Below are 23,324 nucleotides of genomic sequence, written 5' to 3'. Positions count from 1 at the left end.
ATATTGGACAGGCAAAGTCTGCAATAGCAATTAAACTGTTTGAAGCCAGAGTTGTGTTGGGAAGTGTATGCCACAGTTGCTCTACCAAGGGTGCTATGAGATGTTTTGTTCAGCCAGAGAGCCATGCACGTGCCCTTCATCTGGGTGTCCGCAAGGTCAGAACTTCAAAGCCCTGGAGCAGAGCGGATTTTCACCAGCTGATACCTCGCCCAGTGTTTCTTTACGCCCTTCTTCCCCAGCTCTGATCTGCCTCCTTCCTGAGTCTCACTTCTATCCTGCTGTGCCATTTTATTACTTAAAAGCCAACAATAAATCCCAAATCCTGCTCCCACAGAGTCCTGAGGCCAGGAAAGCAGCAGCTGCGGTAGCAAGATGAGCAGACCATGCATGTTGTACAAGATAGTGCCCAAGGTGTGCATCACCACAAAAGGCACTTCTGGACAGGCAGAAATACAAGACAAGAGATACTGTCAGTGGAGTTGCAAGCACATCCCTGACCAGGCCTATCCTCTCAGACATGCTACAATTAGCTATACCCACAACAAAGGCTTTATTTCAAGTCCTTTCCCCAGCTTGGAGAAGTAGAGCTGTGCCACAGTGCTGCAGTGGTCCTTATCCCATGTCCTTTTCAGGAGCTTTAGTTCACAGAGTGAAAATGCAGCCTTAAAAACCAGGAGGAGAAACCACTCCTGGCATCCAACTCTGGACTCATGAGACCTCCCTAGTGGGAAGGCAGAGGTGGATCACTCCCTTCGGGGCTCCCCTGCAGAGCGGTGGTGCCTGTCAGAAGAGAGGCTGTCAGATGAGAAGCAGGAGTGAGATTTTGACACCAGCTTTCCTGACACTCAGCAGAAGCTGTTCCCTCTCAGCTTTCCTCCCAGACGAGAACAACATGCAGAGTGTCAGCCTTTTGTTTGAGCTGCAGAGACACTGCCTTGGCGTGCCGGACACGGGGCTCAGGTGCTCGCTCTGCAGAGCTCTTCCTCACAGAGCTCTCTTCTTCTCCCCCACACTTGCAAAGGACACAGATTTGCAAAGCGTTAAATAACCCAACAAGCAAAAACCTCCACTCCAGGCTGGTGCAAAACTTCTTTCCACACCCCCCCTGGCTCCCCTCCCAGCCCAGGGCTTCCTTTGCCTCAACTTGGGTTTAGCTTCCAACCTTTCCCCCACCCGCCCCCCCCAGCCGCACGAAGGTCAGGGCCTGGTGCAGAGCGATGCGCACGAAGAGATGGGCTACAGAACTTCACTATGACTACAGCCGGGCTGGCAGGGGCAGAGCCAGGGGCTGGCAGGGGCAGAGCCAGTGCCCGCCGCAGGCCGAGGCCTATCGCCGCTGCCGCCACTGCCGTGCCCGCTGCCGGAGCCGCCGCGCGGACAGGCTGAGCGGCTGCTTCCCGAACTTCCTCATGATCTCCTTGATCCTGGCCAGGTTGGTTTTGGAGATGGTGAAGTCGCACTGAGTAGCTCCCATGTCGTAGCCAACTTCGCAGGTCCTGGTGGCAGCGGTGTAGCCCTCGGCCTTGACGCCCACCACGTACTCGCCCGGGTTGAGCAGACGCCAGTAGTCGCCGTCAGCGCCTGCGGGACGAGAGGCAGCGTTCAGGGCAGGGACCCTTCCTCCCGCCGCCCGCGGAACCACCCGCAACGGCGGCACCCTGCACCCCACGGCCAGAGGCTGCCGAGGAGGCTGCCCCTGCCACGCGTGCCCCTGCCACGCGTACCCCTGCCGCCCTGCCAGCCCCTCCGGAGAACGCGCTCCAAACCTAGCGCCCGAGCGACACAGGGAGCAGGAGCTTCACGCTGCCTGCAGCCTGCGGAACGGCCTGGAGCACAGCTCTTAGGAGCAGCCGAGGGGCCTGGGGGTGCTCAGCCTCGACACAAGGAGGCTGAGGGAGACCTCGTCGCTCTCTGCAGCAACCTGAGAGGAGGGAGGAGTGAGGTGGGGCTCAGTCTCTTCTAAGTAACAGGAAATAGGACAAGAGGAAACAGCCTCAAGCTGCACCAGGAGAGGTTTAAACTCTCTATTAGCAAAAATGTCTTCTCCAAAAAGGTTGTGCAGCCCTGGAAGAGGCTGCACAGAGCAGTGGTGGAGTTCCTGTCCCTGGAGGCGCCCAGCAGCTGTGTAGATGTGGTGCTGAGGCACAGGGCTCAGCGGTGACCTGGCGATGCTGTGCTGACAGTTGGGCTTGATGATCTTAAAGGTCTCTTCCAACCAAAACAACTCTATGGTTCTGTAAGGTTTGTGTCACCTGAAGTCAGGGAGACCCTGAGGCAAAGGGCTGCTTTCTAAAGGTCGGTGACTCCTGAGAGGCGTCAAAGACCTCCTCCAGACTAAGTCTAACTAATGGATCAAGAGGAGTGCCAGGGGGGTGCCCACACCACACTCCTGCGCCTGGCCAGATCACCTGGGCACACTTGTTTTGGTGCTGGTTCGTATGCAGTGTGAATGTATGATGTCAGCTCTCTCAGAGACCCAACTAAGTGTCTCCTTCTACAGCATCTCACACTGGCTTTTGTCATGCTGGTTTTTCTGCAAGGAACAACTTGTCAGGGTGCTTAACCAGCTGCTAACCTCTGAAACCCAGCGCCAGGGCTCCTGCAGTCAGCTCCCACACCCAAGCAGGAAGCAGGTTGTGTTTGCACAGCCCTCCACTGTTGAATCAAAGCTTGCTGGTTTCTTCTCTGCTCCTCCACAAATCACCTCAGACTCCCCAAACCTGCATAAGGCTACTTTTAGCCTTCTTCCAGAATAGTCTGTCAGCTAGCAAATGTGCTTAGCTGTGGGTTGGGAAAGGTGAAGCACCAAGCCCTACAACTGGGTCTGTACTCTGTCCTGGGAACCCCAGAGCGGATTGAAAGGGCACTGTCAGACAGGCAGCTCCCTGTAAACAGAAGTGCAGCACCGCGGGGAAGAGGCTGCGCTGGGCTCTTTCAGCACCGATGAGCACTGACAGTGCTACTAGCACTAGCCCTGGGTCGCTTGCAGTGCAGTGTGTTGCAGAATCTAAAGATGATTTGCACACAAATGTTATCTTTGGGGACAGGTTGGACCAGTCAGCTCCTGCTTAAAGCTACAGGGCTTAACTGAAGGGCTGGAGAATAGAAGTCTGTCTGCAGGCAGCAAGCCTCAGCAAAAGAACAGTTAACCGAACGCACCCTGCTACTGCAGACTCTAAGTGCAGCTGTGGCACCCTGTGCAGTGTGTCAGTCCCTGGGTGCAGTATCAGGTCAGTTCTCACACAGCAGCTTGCTAAAGCTCTTTCAGCCAGTTTGACTGCTCCTGGGGCCACAACCATGGTCCAGATTTCTTCTTCTCAAGGCAGTGAATTTTAGGAAGGGGCCTTTGAGAAGCTCTCTTCGTTTCTCCCTTACTACTGAGCCTGTTGGCAGACCTTAACCCGAAGGCAAAACGTCCCCAGGTTTCTTGGATTGATCCCTACAAGCTCAGTTTTCAGCTGGAAAGGCTCCGGTGCTGCGTGGCTGTGGATGCATCCCTGTTCAGAGCCTCTGGAGTTCAGAGCTGACCCACATTCTCCCAGCAGCTCATCACAACCCCACAGAGGGCCAGGAAGAAATATTTACACCTGCACACCCCACGGGGAAATGATCAGGAAGCTGATCTCCAGCTGCCAGCAGGATGCATTTCACCTCCTTCCCCTTTACTACTGAACAGACATTAGAGCTGCTGTCAGCTGCCATTGCCCAGGATTTAATAGCAGACTGAAAGGGAGTTGGTTTTGAAAAATCAGATTAAATGCAGTACAAGTGTCAGAGCAGATGGCAAGAGAAGGATAATTACAAATGCAGCTGGATTAGTACAGAATAGGTTTGCTTAAAGAATAGAATCAGGCTCCAGCAGGAGGAGGCTGGAGGCAAGCTACATCTGTCTGCACCTGTTAGGTCTGGGAAAGGATTGCCACATCTGCTCAGAGAGAAGAGCCATGCACGAACCATGGTAACAGCACCACAAAGCCCATGCACCAGAAGGCTCCATAAACACCTCCGTGAGGAGGAGCTCCCTTCAAGCACGACAGGATAGACCTTGGTGCAACTCAGCGTCTTATCTGCACTCCAATGTGCCAGATTGCACTCACTGAAGTGCATTGTACAAATCTGCCTCAGTGCTTTGCCACCGACAAAGGACTTCCCAGGGAAGCCAGGCACGGCGCTGCTAGCTGTGACTCACGTTTGGTCTGAGGAGCAGGCAGCCAGGAGTGAAGCTGGAGTTGTAACTGCAGAGTTATGCTCAGCTTAGGCTGATGCTATTAAATATTGCTGCTCCCAAATCCTTGGCTTTGGCTGCATAATGCCTACAGAAACCACATGAAACTTATCAAAGCATTCAGGATGCTTCCCCTGGCCATTGTGTGAAATGAACTGATGCAAAACATCACCCAGAAGCATGCCTCAGTCTCTGAGCCTGGCTGTGGTACAGAATTGTGTCCCTAGAAAGACAATGTGCATTTCTTCACCAGGGTTTGCTTTGAGACTCCCCCAGAGTGCAGTTGCTGGAAGGGCTCCACAGAACTGCCCTTGCAGCAGCAGGGTAAGAGGTGTACAGGCAACATTCGGTCATCCCATGCATGAACTCTCTCCCAGAGGTTATCTCTCATCTCCCCACAGCCTCATGTAACCACTCAGGCCTATTGACAGGTCCCTCTGCAGCAAGGGGCAATGGAGCCATGGCCCACACAGCACTCACTCTGACGATCGATGCCTTCACTTAGCCTGTTCACGTCGTTAGCTTAGTGCCAGCAGCCTTCTTTCCACAGCAGACACATTGCATGGGCAGAAAAAGCAGCACAATACTTTCCATGCCTTTTTTGCCCCCCACAGGATTAAAAGCTGAGAAATTTCTGAGGCAAATGTTAGTAGGGGCCTTCACATACAAATATGTGCAGGGTGAGAGCCGGGAGGCTGGAGCCAGGCTCTGCTGGGTGATGCCCAGTGCCGGGACAAGGGGCAGTTGGTGGAAGCTGAGGCACAGAAGTTCCATGGAAACTTGAGGGGATTTGTTTCCCTGTGAGGTGACAAAGCCCTGGAACAGGCTGCCCAGGGGGGGTGTGGAGTCTCCCTCTCTGGAGATATTCAAACCCTGCTGAGTGTGTTCCTGTGTGACCTGGTATAGGACATCCTGCTCTGGCAGGGAGGCTGGGCTGGATGAGCTTTGGAGGTCCCTTCCAGCCCCTGAGAGTCTGTGACTGACAGAGGATTTCAGCCTGGCTGCAGAGGGTAGCCAGTCTGTGTCACAGACACACTGGCTACCTCCCGGCTCAGCTCACCTGATGCCAAATGCCAGCAGTGGCCACAGCTCTTCTCCTGCTCAACCTATTTTTGTGTCAAGCACCTCAGAGGTTTACATCTTTCATTTTTAGAAGGTGTAAGTGAAAGAAAGCCTGCTGGCACTTTGCCTTCCTCCTCTGGTGCTGTGCTTGTCGTTTCAGCTCTGGCTCCAGCATAAACCCTCTGGTTTCAAGGGCTGCTGAGACATACTGTGTTACTGTACAGCACAGAACAAAGTGATCCCAACCAGTGTGCCAGCTGCAGTGCCTCCTTGCAGAGAAAAATCAAAAGGACTGCAATAAGTCCTTTCGGTTTTCACCACCAAGTGCAGTTGGTCTGGAGCCACAGAAACTCAGCTCCAAGTCTGGATACAAAGAGCTGCAAAACCCTCCAGGTTTACAAGGTGGATTCTGAGATCCTGCACGTTTGTTGCACTTGCCACCAGGGCCCTTCTGTCAGCAGGTTTGCTGTTGGTAAACTCGTGTCTGCTTTCCACGTGGCAATCAGAGCTGGAGATTAATCACTCTTTGACTCAGCCTCAGCCAGAGCAATAGCTCAATCCTGCTAACAGTCACACAACCTACAGTTATGGCAGCCTTTCAGCACTGCCAAGGCTTCCAAGACAAGGGAGAGCAACTGATGACTTTAATTCCCTCTATCATTTCCCAGTGGCTGCATTTGAAATGGTTAAGGCAGAATCATTATTGCCTAATTAAATATCTGTCAGTCAGTGTTTTTCTTTTACAACAGACACAGTAGCACTGAAACAAAATTCATCATGAAGTTAGATAGTCCAGGATTTATTATTGGCTCAGATAACTACTCTGGCAAGCCTGAGAGACTTGGGCACCTCCTGTCTACAGCTCTGTGGTAGTTCATAGCCTGAAATGAGTCACAGTGTGCCATGGTGTAGCTCAGTGGCACAGCAACATCATGTGACAGCCAAGGAAAGACCTGGAACACCAGTTAGGATGTAAAACAACCCCCAAAGTCAGTGTTTCTGTTCCTGGTGCTCACCCACACCTGGAGGACCCAGCGATATGAATTGTCTGCTGATTCACCACTCTGCCTGAACACACAAGAGAGCCCTCATTAACCTCTGGCACCCAGCTCTCGGAGTGCCATCCATCACCACAGGCTCCTGCTGACACCTTGTTTTGCTATTTCTTTCCACAGGCTCTTCTGCTTGCTCTGTGCCCTCTGCTGTTGCTCCATCCATCACAGTACAGTGCCTTCACAAACACAGCAGTCACTGGGCACTACCCCAGCTGCTACCTGGCAACATCCATTTGCAGCTATTCCTATTAATCTTGTAATTGGCCTGTGTTTATCTAAAGCAGTTCTTTATTTAGTGCCATAACTACTTTCCAGGCCATTACACAGGCTCAGAGTTTACTCAGAGCATCTTAACACATGCCTGTGCCTGGCTGCAGAGCAGCCCTCGGCAGCAGGGCAAACAGACATCCGTCAGCCCTTCTGACAACGCGCAGGGTGCAAAGGGACCCCCCGGGCTGACAGGCTCCTGTGCAAAGCAGTGGCCCTCCCTAGCCTCCTGAATGATCTCTTCTAAAGCTGTGATGTTTTGCAGGAGGCTCTTCAGGCTGTGAAACTCCCTTTCCCCTGCAACAGCTGCTTCTCCTCTGGATACAGCTCCACACCACATTTCCAGCAGGTTCAGAAAGCTGTAGCTGTGAGCAGGCAGAGAAACACTCTGCCCAGCAAGGCATCACTCACCCCTTGTTTTCCCAGGGCTTCGCTCTTCTGGGTGAGATCTGCACTACCTTTACAGGAGAGAGGGAGCAGTAAAGAGTGCTGGCACAGCCTTACTCAGGCTGCTGATTTTGGGGCAGACTAAAGGCTGTTTGCTCACAATTTCAAGAGCTGGGAAGAGGAAGAGCAGGGCTGTGAGGAAGAATGGGGACAATCTCTTTAGCAGAGCCTGTGCAACTGGACTTCAACCTAAACAGAGAGAGATTTAGAAACATTCTAGGCCAGGTTGCACAGGGCTCTGGGAAACCTGCTCCAGTTGAAGATTTGCTGCTGACTGCAAGTGGGATTGGAGTAGACAACGTTTTTGCGTTGGAAGGGGGCCTTTGTCGTTCCATGATTCTTCCCCACACAGCTGCACCACGGAAAGAAGTGAGTCCTTCCTGTACGTCCTCTGCAGCACCCCCCCCGGACTGTGTACTACCTGCTGGCTTCTCCCTGGCCCGAGTCCAAAGCTGCAGTGAGTTCCTGTGCCTTGCTTTTAACCCTCAGATCTGTTCATCTAACCTGCACTGCTGTCTGGAGGCAGTGTCGGTGTCCTTTAACTTGTGCGAATGTCGTGGTTAACGCCTTCTACTGAAATAACAGCGTTGGGGATTCCCTTCCCATGCACATCTCTCACGATGCCTTTGATGCCCCGATGGACCTGTGGAGAGAGCATAGAAGCCGATAAGGCACTGGCCTGGCCCTGAGCAGGCACAACCATCACTGTTTGGACCACACCTATTACATTCCAGCTTTATCACTCACGCCCATGCCGGAGCTGCATTAACCAGCATCAGCCTAGCAGGCGTCAGCTGCCTATGCAGCCACTCACATGCTCCTGAGGCACCACACTCCAGAGGTAGATACAAGCAGCAGGTGGAGCAAGCAGCCATGGCTGCTTTTTCTCCGGGCAGTCCTTTCTAGCAAGCTCGGCACTCAGGTCAGGTTTTTAGCAGGCTTCATCACTTCGCTCTGCTAAGCCAAGCAGGCCTGTCTGAAGTGATGTGCCACGGCTGCTCGGTGGGCAAGGCTCCGAGCAGGCACCGGCAGTCACGCAATTCGCCACCACACGGGAAGCATCAGGAGCCTGAAACGCCCTTTCAGCCTGAAGGGAGCTATCCAGGCGTTCAGCGGGGGCTGCCCTCTGCGCTACCTGCTCCATGAAGACGATGAGGGACTCGCGGTTGTTCTCCCACTCCTCGGGCAGCTCACTCTCGTGCGGGTACTTGTCACAGCCAACGTAGATGGAGAGCTCAAAGCAGTTTTGTGTGCAGGTAACTGAAGTCGTTTTATACCTGTCGATCAAAGGGGATAAAGGAGAGATGGTTTACAGCTTCCTTTAACCTCTGGCTGAGAGCTAATATTTATTGCACAAGCTGGATTTCCATCTGGCTTGCCTTAGTCTACAGACCTGGCAAGGGAAAAGCCTTTCAGAAACAAAGCTCTGAGCAGCATCACCAGAGCAATAAACAACAATGACCAGAGCTCTAAGCAACATCACCACAGCTCTGAGCAACATCACCAGAGCTCTGAGCAACATCACCAGTGCTCTCAAGCAACATCACCAGAGCAATAAGCAACATCACCAGAGCTCTGAGCAACATCACAGTGCTCTGAGCAACATCACCAGAGCTCTGAGCAACACCACCGGAGCAATAAGCAGTATCACCAGAGCTCTGAGCAACATTACAGAGTCTCCACCACCCTCAATCGAAAAAGTTCTTCCTTCTCTCCATCTAAATCTCCCTCTTTTAGTTTGACACCATCACCCCTTGTCCTGTCACAACAGGCTTCGCTAAAAATTATGTTCCTACATATCCCAGTCAAACCCCAGGACCCCTCAGTGCCGCTGACTTTGGAGAAGCTTGAGCAGTTCATGTCCATGTCAGAGAGGGTGCTGTGACCTTTGCAAAGGTCCTGAGCCTAGGGAAGACTGCATTTTGATGGAGGTCTCCAGCATTCTCTGCATTCTCCCCCTCTCACCACCCTTTTGTGGAGGAAATTCCCTTGTTATTTCTCCATCATCACACAGATGCCATGATGCAGTATGTGCACTAGTGGCAAAAAAGACAAGAGCTGCATTTCATAGTCCATTTCTATCCAAAAGTAATTTAACCCCAGGCATGACTGAGCATTGATACATCATAATTGGGGAAAAAAGTAGCAGGAAATGCATTCAGCTTCTGACTGAAAAGAGTTAACCTCCTCTTAGTCCTGTCCAACTGCCACAGAGCAGCAGTCAAGTACTTCATGATCCCTCAGTGCCTTCTGGATGCAGAGCAGGAGGATGATGTAACACAGATGTAAAGCTTTTCTCTTTAGTTGGTGGAAAGCCTGAACACCAGCCAAGGGGCACATCCTGCTCTGTGATTCCCTGCCCTCTGAGAAACAGCCACAATTGTTTTCCCCTCCATCACATCCTGATTAGCAGCTGTGAGGATGTGCTGCAACACACAGTAACTGCTCAGATTTGATATGTGTATGTAGGAAAATTACTTCATGTTGCCAAGAGCAGCTCTTTGTGTAAGTGACTGAAGATGCAATCAGACCTCAACAACCCTGGAAACAAAATGAAATTCTCCTGTTCCTTGCCTCAGTGGGGGTCAGGCAGTGCTGAGGAGCTGCACTCATGGCAGCCCCAGCGTGCAGGAAACGCTGCACCTGGGCCTCGGAGGTGTATGGAGTGTTGTTTGCTGTCTGTGCTGTACACACTTCCCAGGGACTCTCTGGGGTTGAAAAGGAGTTAGAAGAGCCCCCCAGAAATTTCCCCACTAACACTATACATGCATGATCACCACAAGGCCAAGGAGCAGGTGGATCAGGAGAGAGAGGAGAGCTCTTCAAGCTATGGTACAGCAGGAGATGCCACCCACATCAAAGCATAGGACAGCAAGCTCTCTCTCTGCCACCAATATATTGGTGAGTCCCTTTAGGTCAAACATCGAACAAGCAGAGGGTTAGGAGAAGAAAGTGTTCTGTGTTCACCTGAATAGTAAAGGAACAGAAAAAGTGGAGTAAGCCCTAGAACTGTGTCTGTGTAGTCATGGGATTCCAGAGGACAAAAACACAGGAGACATCTGCCTCTGGATCTGGAATGGCACTGGGACGATGCCTTCCAATGCAGGTGCCAGCTGCCACACATATGTCTGTGCAAAACACACAGCAGGCCTCTTCCCTTTGGTTAAGCAGAGAAGCTCTAAAGGCCATCCTGCAGACTTGAGGCCAAGCTCAAAAGGAACCACAGCTCCTGGGGTTTACTCTGGAGTCCAAGGTGGTAAAGAATTGAAAGCAAAACCAGGATTCCACTTTTCTCAGAGACAGCCCTGGAAATCTTGCAGTAACATAAGGAAGCAGGAGGCAAAGTATAATGAACCATAGAGTCAACCAGGCTGGAAGAGACCTCCAGGCTCACTCAGCCCAACCTAGCACCCAGCCCCTGCCCAACCAACCAGATCAGGGCACTAAGTGCCCCAGCCAGGCTTGGCTTCAACACCTCCAGGCACAGCCACTCCACCACCTCCCTGGGCAGCCCATTCCAATGCCAATCACTCTCTCTGCCAGGAACTCCCTCCTCACATCCAGCCTAGACCTGCCCTGGCACAACTTGACACTCTGTCCCCTTCTTCTCTTGCTGGCTACCTGGCAGCAGAGCTCAACCCCACCTGGCTACAGTCACCCTGCAGGCAGCTGCAGACAGCAATGAGCTCTGCCCCTGAGCCTCCTCTGCTGCAGGCTGCACCCCCCCAGCTCCCTCAGCCTCTCCTCACAGGGTTTGTGTTCCAGGCCTTTCGCCACCTTTGTCACCCTTTCTCTGGACACCTTCCAGCATCTCAACAGTCCCCCTTCAGCCCTCTGACAGCTGACAAAATGCAGCAAGCAGACTCTTAGGTGGGAAAATATTCCCCGTGGGAATGTTTTTAGCACCATGGCCTCTGCAACATACACCAGTCAGTGGTGGTGCCACCACATTCAGCAAGGCCTGCAGTGAGAGTGCCGACCCGATGGAACAGGTTTGCCTGGATAAGCTGTGGATGCCTCCTCCCTCGAAGTGTTCAGGGCCAGGCTGTTGGGCTTTGGGCAGCCCAGGCTAGTGGAAGGTGCCCCTGCCCAGGGCAGGGCAGTTGGAACTGGATGAGGTTTCAGTTCCCTTCTCTGCTTCTGCAGAGACTTACTTCCAGCCACGTGTGTGCCAGGAGGCGCCATTGACGGTGCCATCCTCCTTCTGGAAGTCCTCGGTGTGGCCGGCTCTCCTCCTGGCGTCGGTCCCATCAGGCGGTGCGTGGGAGGCGTAGGCGTAGGCGAGCCAGCGGAAGACGTGTCGTCGGGCGTGGCCGTGTAGTCCTGCGTCTTCCACAGCGACCGCGCCAATGTCGTAGGGGTAGGCCACCACCAGCTCCCCGCCCTGCAGGTTGCCCCCCAGCACGGAAGGGGATTTTTCTCCATCCTGCTATGATTGCTCGCGTCTCGACGGCCACCTGCGGCAAGAGAGCAGGCGGCTGTGGGCCAGCCTCCGAGCGCACCTCGCCTCGCCGCGAGGAGAGGCCAGCGCCAGCAGCCTCGCCGCCAGCCCCTGCCCGCACCAGGGGCAGCTGGAGAGAGGCTCTGCGAGGTACAGCCTGACAGCCTGCTGTGGGAAGTCACCGAAACCCATCGGAAGGAGCAAGCCCTCCACGTTGGTACATTGCGGAGCAGGAGTGCCAGCGAGTCAGAACGGCTTCCGCTGGAAGGGACCTTCACCATCGTCTCGTTCAACCCCCTGCCAGGCGTGGGACACCTCCCGCTAGCCCGGGTGGCTCAAGGCCCTGTCAACCCCATCCCTGAACACTCCCAGAGTGAAGGCAGGAGGGCAACCAGAGATGTCAGACCATGACTCTGCTTCCCTCTGAGCAGCTGAAGCGAGAGCTCAGAATGGAGGGATTTTAAACCACACAGCTCACAGCAGTGCCTCAGTTAAGGCCTGCCCCTCAGACTGGGGCACCTCAGCTGCAATAATTAATTGTCCTTGCAATTGAAAGGCCATGCAAAAAGAAGCCACATTTTTGGCACTGTGATCAATGTGACTCTAGCCTAAGCTACTGCATCAGCTCTGCACATGCCTCAGCAGTGGCTGTGCTATTTCAGACAGGAAGATAGTTCAGATAAGCACAAATAACAGCCCGGGAGGGACCTGCATGAGACCTGCATCCTAGGCTGCAGAACTAGGGAGCAGCCTGGCTGACAGCACTGAGCCCGGTGCTGGGTTCCTCTCAGCTGACCAAATGCAAGAGAGCAGCTCTGAGGAGAAGGACCTGGGGGTGCTGGTGGGCGAAAAGCCTGAATGTAAGCAGCAATAGCAGAGAAGATCAACCTTACCCCGGGGGCTGCATCACAAGCAGTATGGCCAGCAGGCCAAGGGAGGCGACTCTACCCTCTGCTCTGGGGAGACTCCACCTGACCTTCACAGGCCCCTCTGAACCCAAATCATTCTTTGATTCTACCTCCTGCTGCCTGAAAGTTTGGTATCAACTCCTCCACAGTCCAGGGAAAAGAGGATCCTCCAGGACACAGCTCCCTCTCTAAGGGCTGCCTGTAAAACATGGGCCCAAATGCTACCTTGGAGGTCCACTTCCATTTCCACTGAGTAAAGGCAGCAGCTTAGGCCAGGTGTGCAGCTGTACCCACACCTCCCACCTCGTGCTCCCCTCTCCCTGCTCTTACTCACAGTGGCGTTTTCGGACAGGTACCAGTCTGGGATGGGGATGTGATGGTCGGAACTTTCCTTTTACTCTTCTTCTGGTCTTCAGACTCCCACAGCAGGGAGTTCAAATCAGGGAAGTTATTGTTGATGTCGATCCCGTCCTGAGTCCAGCGTCCTAGAGACCAGCCCCTAGTTCTGAGCCTTAGAGTAGAAAGAGGAAGGTCAATTTTAGAGCAGAACCCAGGAGCCCTCAGCAAGCCTCTGAGGGTGTGTCAGAGGTAATGCTGTGCAGAGAAGTGACAGGATGGATCATGTCATTGCCTGAAATGAATGATTAGCTTTTATTCATTTGTAATGAGGCCCTGGATGAGGTGAAGCAAAGCCCAAGGAAAGCTCCTTGAGGCTGGCTCAGATGCTCTGGTTTGTTGTCAGGGCTGCTGCTCAAGACTGGCATTCCCCTGGGTCAGGGGAGGTGGCATATTCCCTCCCAAGGTGGTGAGTGTTACTTCTGCCTTCCAGCTTTCTGCAGACTGCCCTGGAAGGTTCCCCAGTGCACCTGACCAGCCCCTGTGCTTTCTCCTCCTGGTGCCTGCCTGGATGCCTCGGGTGCCCAGCACACTGCGCTCCCCTTGCTCCCTTGCTCTGTTCCATGTCAGCTGTGGAGGAACACAACTTCCATGTGTTTATGATTTCCCCTGAGAAGCAGAGTGCAGGAATTCTCTGTAACGGCATTCCCGCTGCCCCGTGCACCTCGGCATGGTTTGTTCTGGCAGCCTTTGCAACTGCCTTTTCCACTCACAGCTTCCTGCTCAGCAGTGTCATGCAGAACCTGGGTTCTGTCAGGTTTTGTTTTCACTCAGATGTTTCACAGTCACAGAAACATGCAGGTTGGAACAGCCCCTCAGGATCACCAAGTCCAGCACATATCCCTACTCCACAAGGCTCACCCTAAACCATAGCCCCAAGCACCACATCCAAACAACTTTTAAACACAGTCAGAGTTGGTGACTCAGCCACCTTCCTGGGCAGCTCACTCCAGTGCCTGACTGCTCTTGCTGGGGAAAAATGTTTCTTAATGTCCAGTATAAAACCACTCAGTCTCAGCCTGAGACTGTTCCCCTTTGTGCTATCACTAATTACCTGTGGAAGAGACCTTTCCATCCTTTTCCTCCTCTCCATCTCTCTCCTTTCAGCACCCACCTCCCCTTTCCCACCCCACATTTTCCCCTTTTCCCTCTCAACCCACAGCACCTGGGTCCTGTTGGAGTCTCCTCCCACCCCAGCTGCAACCACTTTGCCCTCCCTGTCCACTCCCCTAATTAATGGCCCCAGGCAAGGCAAGCCCCAAGCTTGCCCATTTTGGGCAGAAGATCCTCCTCGGATCATCACTGGTGAGTGCCTGTGGTGCCCACTGGGTGACTGGTGGAGGGATCCAAAGGCCGGGGGGCCTGCTTGGCCCCCCGGTCAGCTAGGGCTAGGCTCAGATGGTTGCTCTAACATTGCTCACGGGTGGTGGCTGCACCTCCTCACTTAGCTGCTGCCTTCTGCTCACTTGTGAAAATGACAGGAATGAGTCTGTGAAGCGTTTTGAGAAGCACTGAAGGAGGAAATGCCTGAGGATCCTCTTCTTCAAGCAGGTTTGTTAACTTTCCAGCTCCATGGCAGCTCTGGAGAAGGAAAGGTTTGTAGACCTGGGCCTTCACAGCCACCCTTTTGGTCCTCTGACTTCAGGAACTGCTTGCACCCAAGCTGTGCTTTGGCACCCAGCCTGTAGTCTGGCTGTGCAGCTACCCTACATCTCCCCGGAGATGCCTCCACCACCGCCTCAGCCACACGGTCACCTTTGGAGAGGAGACTTTCACAGGAGCCTCATCACTGCTGCAACTCCCCATCAAAACTCTGCTGAGTGTTTCAGGTAAGTAGAGACCCAGTGTTTAACTGTCACAGAGCTTTGGTGTGAGGAGGACAGTTATCACAAGCCCATCAGGAGCTTCAGTGGCTTCTGCTTGCTTTGACTTGTTCTTGCTCATTTCTTTAGCTGAATTGCTTGTGAAATGCCATCCTTACAAGAAAGAAGGGCAGCAGGATCTCATGCCAGTAGTGGAAGTGAAGCAGCTCCTGGCTGTGTTCCTAAGGCTCTTACCGCTCTGTATGCCTTGTCGTACCCATCTGGGTTGACTGAGGGCAAGAGGTGGATCCTGGTGTCCTGGATCAGGTGCACGATGCGTGGGTTGCCAGCCAGGTACTCCTGGCACATGAACAGCATTAGCAGGAGGATGAGCTCACGGGCCGAGCACTTCGTTCCCGTGAGCGCCTGCAGTGTACCGGAACTCTGGCTCCCCTGTTGGCAACGCAAGCAGGGAGTCAGGCAGGGCAGCAGCCCAAACACCCACCCCAGCTGCAGCCACCTCGGGCAGCAGCATTCACTTCAGCAGAGAAAGGTCTTAGCCGAAAACATAACTTGATACAAACAAATAATGACTCTCCACTGCCGTTTTGGAGCAGGCTCATGGATCAGTGGTGTCCAAAGCCTCCTGAGCACATGGTCCAGGAAAGAGATTTTTGATGATACTCATAACTTTGAGATGTTACAGGTAGATTAAGTCCTGATAGCCCAGCATTACCAGAACAACACACTGGTAGTAGTTCTTTGGCACTGAAAGATAGCTTCAAAAGGTAAGCCAGCACTGACCTCTGGCTTCACACAGCCCTTCACCAGCCAAAACCCAGGTGCTCCTCTGCTCTTCAGGTTACACCTAAACAGCACAACCCTTGCACTCACCTACAGACCCTTCAGAGATGACTAGGATTGGTGGCAGTTGTTTAAGAGCCACATAATTGAGTTGTCCTTTGTACGAACAGCACTTTGCAAACATCCACTGGAGAGACCCAAACTGACCAAGCTATGGCTTGTGGCTGGGTTCACCCTCCCAGTTGGCCTGGCCCATTCTACACTGCTTACATCTCCTGTACAGTGTTCTCAAAACTGGCTAAGGGGACCAGGCAGCTGAATTATGCTGGGGTTCAGAGAGGACGGTCTCAGGGCAGCCCCAGGCCTACTGAGAGACCCCAGCCATTGTGCTCCATCCCCTCTGGCAAAGCAGAGACAGACCTTAGGAGCACATCACTCCTACCAGGATGCTCATAGGCATGGCAAAGAACAAGACCTCTTTACCTCCAGCAGTGGGAGCTTCCTTTTTCTCTCCAGCAGGACCAAAGACAGAAAGAGTTTCTGTTCTGAAGAACATTGCAGTAGGATATAGTATCCCAAAAATCAACAGTGAGAGGTGATTTGGGAGCTCTGCCCTTGATGCACTACAATCACCTCATTAAACACAAAAGGGCAAGCTAAGCTTCTATCCAAAACTACACAAATGCCCACAGCTGAAACCTATTCCCAGCACTAAAATTCACTTTTGCTTTGTCATTACAAAGAGTGAAACTCATTATCATTAAAGATTTGCTCCCACATCCAAAACACCTTCTATTTGTGTTCAGCCTCCTCTGCCCGTTTCAGAAACAGAGCTCCACTTCCTCCCACGTATGCTTGAGTTTCTTTGCTGCCACAGAGAGTCCACCAGTGGCAGTTACTGCAGGTACAGAGAATGAGGAGGAAAAAACAGAAAGAGCCAAATGCAAATAGCCTTCACCAGATTTAGACTAAATCCTAACCAACTTCGTGCTCTCCCGGGTTGTCTGAAATCTCCACCGCGTACAGCTTGAGTCCTTGGGGCTTTTCCCAATGTTGTAAATTCTGGTGATATTTGGGCACATTTTATTCACAGTCTTCATCAACTGCCAGCAAAAAAACCACAGTTAGACACAAAGTTAGACACTGCAGGATCAAAATACAGCCACTGTTAGCAATTGCTTTCCTGACCTCTCTCCTGGTTTCTTCCCAGTTGCAAAGTGGTGTTTTCAGCCCTGAGCTGCTGGCTCTCCTTGCACACAGACATTTGGTCAACTGGAGCAAGCTGAATGCTGTCTGCTTGAACACCACAGCACAGCTGAGGTTCAAGACCTTCAAGAGATGCATTTGCAATGTTTTCACAGGGTTAAGGACATGAGGGGAAAGCCTAACCAGGAATAAATCAGAAAATATACCCTGCTGTACTACCAAGAGGAGGGAACCCACAGCACATCATGTGGTGAAGAGGGATGAGGCAATCTGACCCTTCTTACTTCAGCTAAGTGCTGCCCAGGGAGGTGGGTGAGTCTCCAGCCCTGCAAGTGTTCAAGAGAGCACAGATGTGCATCTGAGGGACATGGGTCAGCGCCAGCCTTGGCAGAGTTAGAGAAGGATTGGACTCCATGACCTTAAAGGGCTTCACCACCCAAAATGAGTTAATGGTTCCATGAGAGACTCGAGATGGCCCTGTGGCAGCGGAATGGCAATGCACATGCCTTACAGGATGCCACAGACACCCTCTCAGCAGTAAAGGAGGTTTCTCTCTTATCTGCACTGTGTGGCAGAAAGGTATTCCCAGAGAAACACAGAACAGGAAGGTTAAGATCCACTTAAACACTGTTTTTGTGTGGATTCTGGGCACATCTGCCTCTGGTGAGGAAGAAGTCAAGCTGCCCTTCTTGCACTAGTGGAGATCTCACATGGGAAAGTCATTAGCTATGGCAGTGCTGATGTGGCCAAAATGGCAAGACTAAACCTGAGTGACTCCCTAAACGCAGCAGGACATATTCCTTCAGCTGACAAGAGAGTCCCCAGACTATGCTTGCCAAGCTGCAGTGAAAGCTTATTTAGGGTACAGTGCCCCTGCCCATGGCAGGGGGGGTTGAACTAGATGATCCTTGTAGACCTTGTGTTCCCTTCCAGCCCTGACTGGTTCTATGATTTTATGAAAGGCAGATTCCTGAAGGAAAATCCAACAGCCTGGCTGGAAGTTCCTCCCAGCCAAAGCCATCCCGGGTACTCCTGCTGCAGATAGTGCAGGGCACAGTCGAAATGTAAGCAGATAGCCTCAGCACTTGTTATGGTGCCCAGGGAAGGCCATGCTAGGGCACAGGCTTGCTCGAAGTGGTGCAGTCACCCAGAGAAGAGTATCTGGAGCCTCCGTGTTCCCACCCACTCCGCAGGGGCCTTTCAGGGGGAGTGCTAAAGCTCAGGGAGGAGGCTGGAAGCGTTTGGGAGGCACTGCAAACAGCTTTCACCTGCCCAGGGTTTTCACTGAAAGACATTTAAGACAGGAACGAGGCTCTCCCTGCAGGCTGGAGCCCGGGGACTGTTGGTTAAGACCACTTGTCATGAACAAGGGTGCACACGCTACCGAAGCAATGCTGCAGCACGACAAAGGCACTCTGCTTGCACAGTGCTCATTCAGAAACAATGCTGGATTATCCCAGGGCTGATGGTTTGAAAAGCACAGCAATGAGTCAGGTCCAATGCCCGTGCCACAGTTCATCCAGTCTCAGAGGAAACACAGCTCTCGTGGCTAAGGATGTCGCTAAAAGTTCCTCTCGTGCAAAGCTCACCTCTCTTCGTAACCACCTCGCAGAGAGACTGACAAGATGCTGCCCTTGTGCCTTTGTTCATCTCACTTGCTGTTTTGCACACTGGAGAGAATATCTCTGTAAATCTAAGCACTGGTCTGAGAAATGCAGGCAGTGATGGTCACTCAGTGCCTTTTCCGGCATCCTACTCCCGTTGTCACCCACTGCCTTAAACCCTCCATCGTCAGCCTTCTTATAACCACCAGAAGTATTATCCATGGATATGGAGCTGTGGGCCTCTTGCTACAGCCTCACAGACCAAAACCTAGCCAAGGGCTACTGTCTGGGGGGAGTATCAGTTTTATGTCCTGCTGGCAAGATGGGCAATGGGTTGTTGTTGGATCAGCCACACAGAGAGCTCCAAGAGAGGCAAATGCTATTTTGTTCACCCCTGGCAGGGGGTGTGCATGGCACCCAAAGCAGGCCTGGTTTAGCAGCTGAAAGCATATTTCTGTAAAAAGGTGAACATGTTATGCCTCAGCACTGCCTTTGCTAATTCCTCTCCTTACACCCTCTCTGAGCTGCAGCAGGCTCTCTCCTGGCTGATGTATTTAGAATCATAGAATAGAATCACAGAATCATAGGAATCAGCCAGGGCTGGAAGGGGACCACAAGGAGCAGCCAGTCCCAACTCCCTGCTGCCATGCCCAGGGACACCCTACCCTAGAGCAGGCTGCACACAGCCTCAGCCAGGCCTGGCCTCAAACACCTCCAGCCATGGGGCCTCAACCACCTCCCTGGGCAACCCAGTCCAGCCGTCTTCACCACTCTCCTGCTCAACAACTTCTCCTCACCTCCAGACTCACTCTCCCACCTCCAGCTTTGCTCCATTCCCCCCCCCTCCTGCACTCCCTGGGAGGCCTATAAAGTCCCTCCCCCGCTTTTTTGTAGGCCCCCTTCACAGAATCACCAGAATTTTTTAGATTGGTAATGACCTTCAAGATCATTGATTCTGTTTACTGCTGCCCCATGCAGCTCCCCAAGACCTGAAATAGGGGACCTGAGCCTGTCCTCTCAGAGCTGCCTCTGAAACCAAGCTGCAGAGCAGGAGCTCTCTGGACACTTCTGGCACTTTGTTCCACGCCAGTTAAGTGCTCTCATTACTAGTGAGAGAAACGCCAGGTCCAAAGGATAGTGCAATCAGTGGGAATATTTGTATTGGCTCCAGCAACCTCCTCATCACCTCTTTAATTACAAGCAGCATTGCCGACCCAAACAAAGAGACCTTCCTGCATGAGGGCCTCCATAGCAGCCTTCACTGTGGCTCTTTTGCTCCAGTATGGCTATGATATGCAGTCCAATATTTACATGTAAACACAGAGTGAAAACAGAACGACACTGCCTCTCTGCTGCTCTCATAGCCATTGCGTGCACCAGCACTGCAGGTCACCTGCAGGCGTCCTGCTCTGCGCAAACTGCCCAAGGCAACTGCTGCCAGGCAGCCAGCAGGGCTTTATCAGCAGCCAGCAGGGCTCTGCAACACTTCCCCGGTGACCTTCACCAGCAGGTCCTGTTTGACGTCCCTGTTCGTTTGTCACTGCCAATATTTACCCTATTAGTGCCCTGGGAAAAGGACTGCATGCAGCCTTTGAAGGAGCCCCTCAAAACTGCTCTCTGAAGTTCACATCTCCATTAGGCAGAAAAGGTGAATAAATGCAGGTCTAGTTGCCATCTGTACTTAGAGGAGGCTAAAGGACTCCCAGTTAATGCCAGTCCCCTGTCCTTATCTCCTCTGGGGGTCACAGAGTCATTTGGGTTGGAAATTACTCGAGGCTGAGTGCAACTGTAAACCCAGCACTGGTCAAAGACCACTGTATTTGTTGTTCTGCTGTAAGCCAAGCAGAATGTGCTTCTTCCTGGAGCTTGGAGACTGCCAGCCTGGCACTCCATGCCACCTAGGATGGCTGCTGGGTAGATTGCTTTAGCCTTTTGCATTTGGCTGTCCTCCTCCTGGCACAAAGGTGCTCAGCTGGTAACAGAGTGCACTTCAGCACCTGCCTTGCACCACACCATGCCCACAGAACTCCCAGAGTGCTTGGAGTTTGCCTTGCCCAGAGATCTGAGCCGCATCCAGCCAACAGATTCCAGCCACTAAGGCAGAGGTGGTCTGGGCTGCCCAGAGAGGTGAGAGATGCCCTCCTCTGGAGCCAGGACAGGACAGGCTGGAACAGGCTCTGAGCAACCTGATCTAGCTGAAAACGTCCCTGTTGCCTCTCTCAGGGCCCCAGTCTTCACATTTCCATGGAGTTGTTGGGGTTTGGGGCTTCTACCTGAATTCAGCTCTGGATTCCATCATTATTGTTCTGTTTTCCAGTTCAGGGAAGACGCTCTGAAATCACCACATCCTAAGGGTGATTTTGAGGCTACAAGCACGACCACAGTCCAGTCCAGCCCACGACACTCTCCCTACCAGAAGGGTAAGTCTAATTGTATGACTCTAAATCAATTATCTGTGCAAGGCAGAGGGAACAGACGCTGGGAGCACACAGCCCACGGCACTTCACCACCGGCCAGCTCTCCGCCACTCACAAGTTTTCTGCTCTATACAAACACTCTGCTCTGAAGCTGAGGGGCCTCTATCCCCCACAACATTTCTAACCTGCCCAGCGTTTCTTTCTGCAATGAGAGCCTAACATGCACTTTATTGTTCTTGGCAGGAATGGTGCCAGCTGAGCCTCTACTTGTCTAATGCTTGTGCTAAGAAACAGAGGCCACAGAAGCTCTGCTGAAATGAAGGCTGGCCTCAGGAGCAATTGCTGCATAGAACCCGTGGTGAATCGTGCCCTACAGACACACTGGCAGCTCAAACCCAGCCAGGGATTCACACAGTTCGAGTGCAAACACATCACCTCCAGAGCCGAGGAGAGAAGAGAGGAAACACTCCTTCAGGACAGCCCGCGGGTGTGTCTGTGCCGAGAAACAGCCAAGCCGAGGCTGCGGCCAGATGACCTCTGGGCTGGGTGCTCTGGGAGGTGTTTGCCAAGCACAGTTGATTTTCTGATTTACAAAGTGAGAGGCACAAGAGTAGGCTGCTAGTTTTGCAATTGCCAGCAACAGGAGTGCTTTGTTCTCCTTTCCTGGTTGAGTGTTTGTTGGGTTTCAGACGCTGCAGCAGGGTCGCACTCAGCAGCTTGCTCTGGTCAGCCTAAACACTGGGATGTAGGAGAACTCTGATTGCTAAGTCAGAGTCAAATATGAAGGAGGACACCACTCTAAAATTCATAGTCACAGGAATGGTTTGGGCTAGAAGGGACCTAAAGACCATGAAGTTCCAACCCCCTGCTATGGGCAGGGACACCTCCCACTAGGGCCCAGGTTGCTCAAAGCCTCATCCGATCTGGCCTTGACACCCTCCAGGTAGGGGGGACAGCCACAGCCTCCCTGGGCAACCTGTGCCAGTGTCTCCCCACCCACACTCTCAATGAATTTCTTCTCTAATGTACATAGAAGAAAAACGATGGCACATGGTGTGCAAACACTCCCTCTATCACGTAGCATCACCTGATTCAGGTCAGATGGCATGCTAAGACTTTAGGGTTTGAGAGGTTACTGCTCTTAACAGATTACAACAGAAAAGGATTTGTTAAACAGGAAAACAGATTGCAGCTATCATTTAAGAATGTTTGAACAGATGTTCCACAAGGGCTCCCAAAGACTGCACCCTTCCACCCTCCACCCAGGCAGCTCATGCACCAGCCTCTGTGCCTACCTGTCTCATTTCCTTGTAGTTGTGATGCTTAAAGTCCAGGTTGTCAGTGGTGGTTCATCTCATTTCTTTCTGTGGTAATAATAATTGGGTCTGAGAAAATAAGTGAAGGAATTCTCATGTGCTTAAGAAATTGAGACACAAAGGTGCTTAGCCATAACACAGGCAAGGCACATGGAACTCTGAATTCCGAGGTGTCCTGTATGTATTGAGATCAGGAAACGTTTTAATTGCTGCACAAATCAGCTCAGCCAGACCCCCAGAGCTGCCAGATGGCAGCAGGGATCAGCCTCACAGACATCTGCTCTGCATGAACAACCGGACTACTGCCGCAGAAAAGCAGAAGGGCATCCTCAGGGTACAGAGGCAGGGCAAAAGACACTGGAAAGTAATGAGACAGATACAAGAGAAAGAGTGGAAAAATCATTTCAGAGGAAAAACTCCAGTAAACGTTTTGTGTCTCCCTGATAGTCACTAGTGCAAGGAATCTCTTCTAGCTCCCTGAGATGTTTTTGGTCTGGGCCCTGATTACAAAATGGAGAGGGATCTCTTCTTGCCTTTTTCTCTTGTGTTTGGTGGGAATTCAGAGCCTTTGATACTCTAAAATTAACATCTGTTTCTGCAGAGCTATAACTTAGAGTTTGTGTGTTCCTAAGCATCAAAGGAGAATATGTGGACAGAGCAAACACTCTGTGTCCCTTGACTTTTACCTGGGGGAAACCAGGCCAAGACAATTAGGGCTCAGCTCTATTTCTTGATCTCTGTGCTCCTGGCCAACCCAGCACCATTTGTTTTCAGAGGTGAACACTGGGCATATTTCCTCCTGGGCTGCCCAGGGACTTTGAGTAATCATTTGTCCAACCCAGTGGCTGTCAGGCTGGTAGGAAGAACCATCCTCATTTGATTAAAATGATTTGGAGGAAGAAAGGCTACCTGTGAGAGCCTAAATGTCCTCCTGTCTCACTGTGGACACAGCCAAAGAGCACTCTGGCTGCAGAAAAACAGTGGTTTACCCTAAACAGTAGCACCTATCAGCTGAGGTATCTTAGGGGGAAGAGTAACGATTCTCAGCAGGAGGACTCTGCAGACAGCATCCTGTAACAACAGACAATGAGATGCTGGGGAGGGCTTTGCAGCACTTGAGAAGAACCCTGACCCTGACCTGCACAGTTCTGTGCTTTGAGTTCTGCAGCTTGGAGGAAGACTGAGGTCAGATCTTACTGGTGCTATAAATACTTCAAGGGTTGATGTCAGGAGGATGAGGCCAGATTCTTCCCACTGATGCCATGAGAGGACAAGAGCAAATAGCACAAACTGAGCACAGAAGTTTCATCTAAGCAGAAGGAGCAACTCTACTGGAGGGTGGTGGAGCACTGGAACAGGGCTGCCCAGAGAGGT

General features: G+C 52.2%; 1 protein-coding gene across 1 annotated transcript in view; it reads right to left on the bottom strand.

The window, feature by feature from the left end:
- Window positions 1-1,208: 1,208 nt before the first annotated feature.
- The window catches only part of CPXM2 (carboxypeptidase X, M14 family member 2), a 63,283-nt gene continuing 41,167 nt past the window's right edge, over window positions 1,209-23,324 (bottom strand). The window contains 17 exon segments of the mRNA XM_064139952.1: window positions 1,209-1,581; window positions 7,600-7,699; window positions 8,192-8,302; window positions 8,304-8,328; window positions 11,211-11,358; window positions 11,361-11,406; window positions 11,408-11,461; window positions 11,463-11,513; window positions 12,740-12,786; window positions 12,789-12,904; window positions 13,994-14,007; window positions 14,859-15,002; window positions 15,004-15,056; window positions 16,388-16,447; window positions 16,450-16,510; window positions 21,930-21,983; window positions 21,985-22,019. Of these exon segments, the coding sequence (XP_063996022.1) occupies window positions 1,328-1,581; window positions 7,600-7,699; window positions 8,192-8,302; window positions 8,304-8,328; window positions 11,211-11,358; window positions 11,361-11,406; window positions 11,408-11,461; window positions 11,463-11,513; window positions 12,740-12,786; window positions 12,789-12,904; window positions 13,994-14,007; window positions 14,859-15,002; window positions 15,004-15,056; window positions 16,388-16,447; window positions 16,450-16,510; window positions 21,930-21,983; window positions 21,985-22,019 (1,373 nt within the window). The 3' untranslated portion in view covers window positions 1,209-1,327.

Source organism: Pogoniulus pusillus, chromosome 3 (assembly GCF_015220805.1).
Source record: "Pogoniulus pusillus isolate bPogPus1 chromosome 3, bPogPus1.pri, whole genome shotgun sequence".
Lineage (NCBI taxonomy): Eukaryota > Metazoa > Chordata > Aves > Piciformes > Lybiidae > Pogoniulus > Pogoniulus pusillus.
This window is presented reverse-complemented; position numbering and strand designations above follow the sequence as displayed.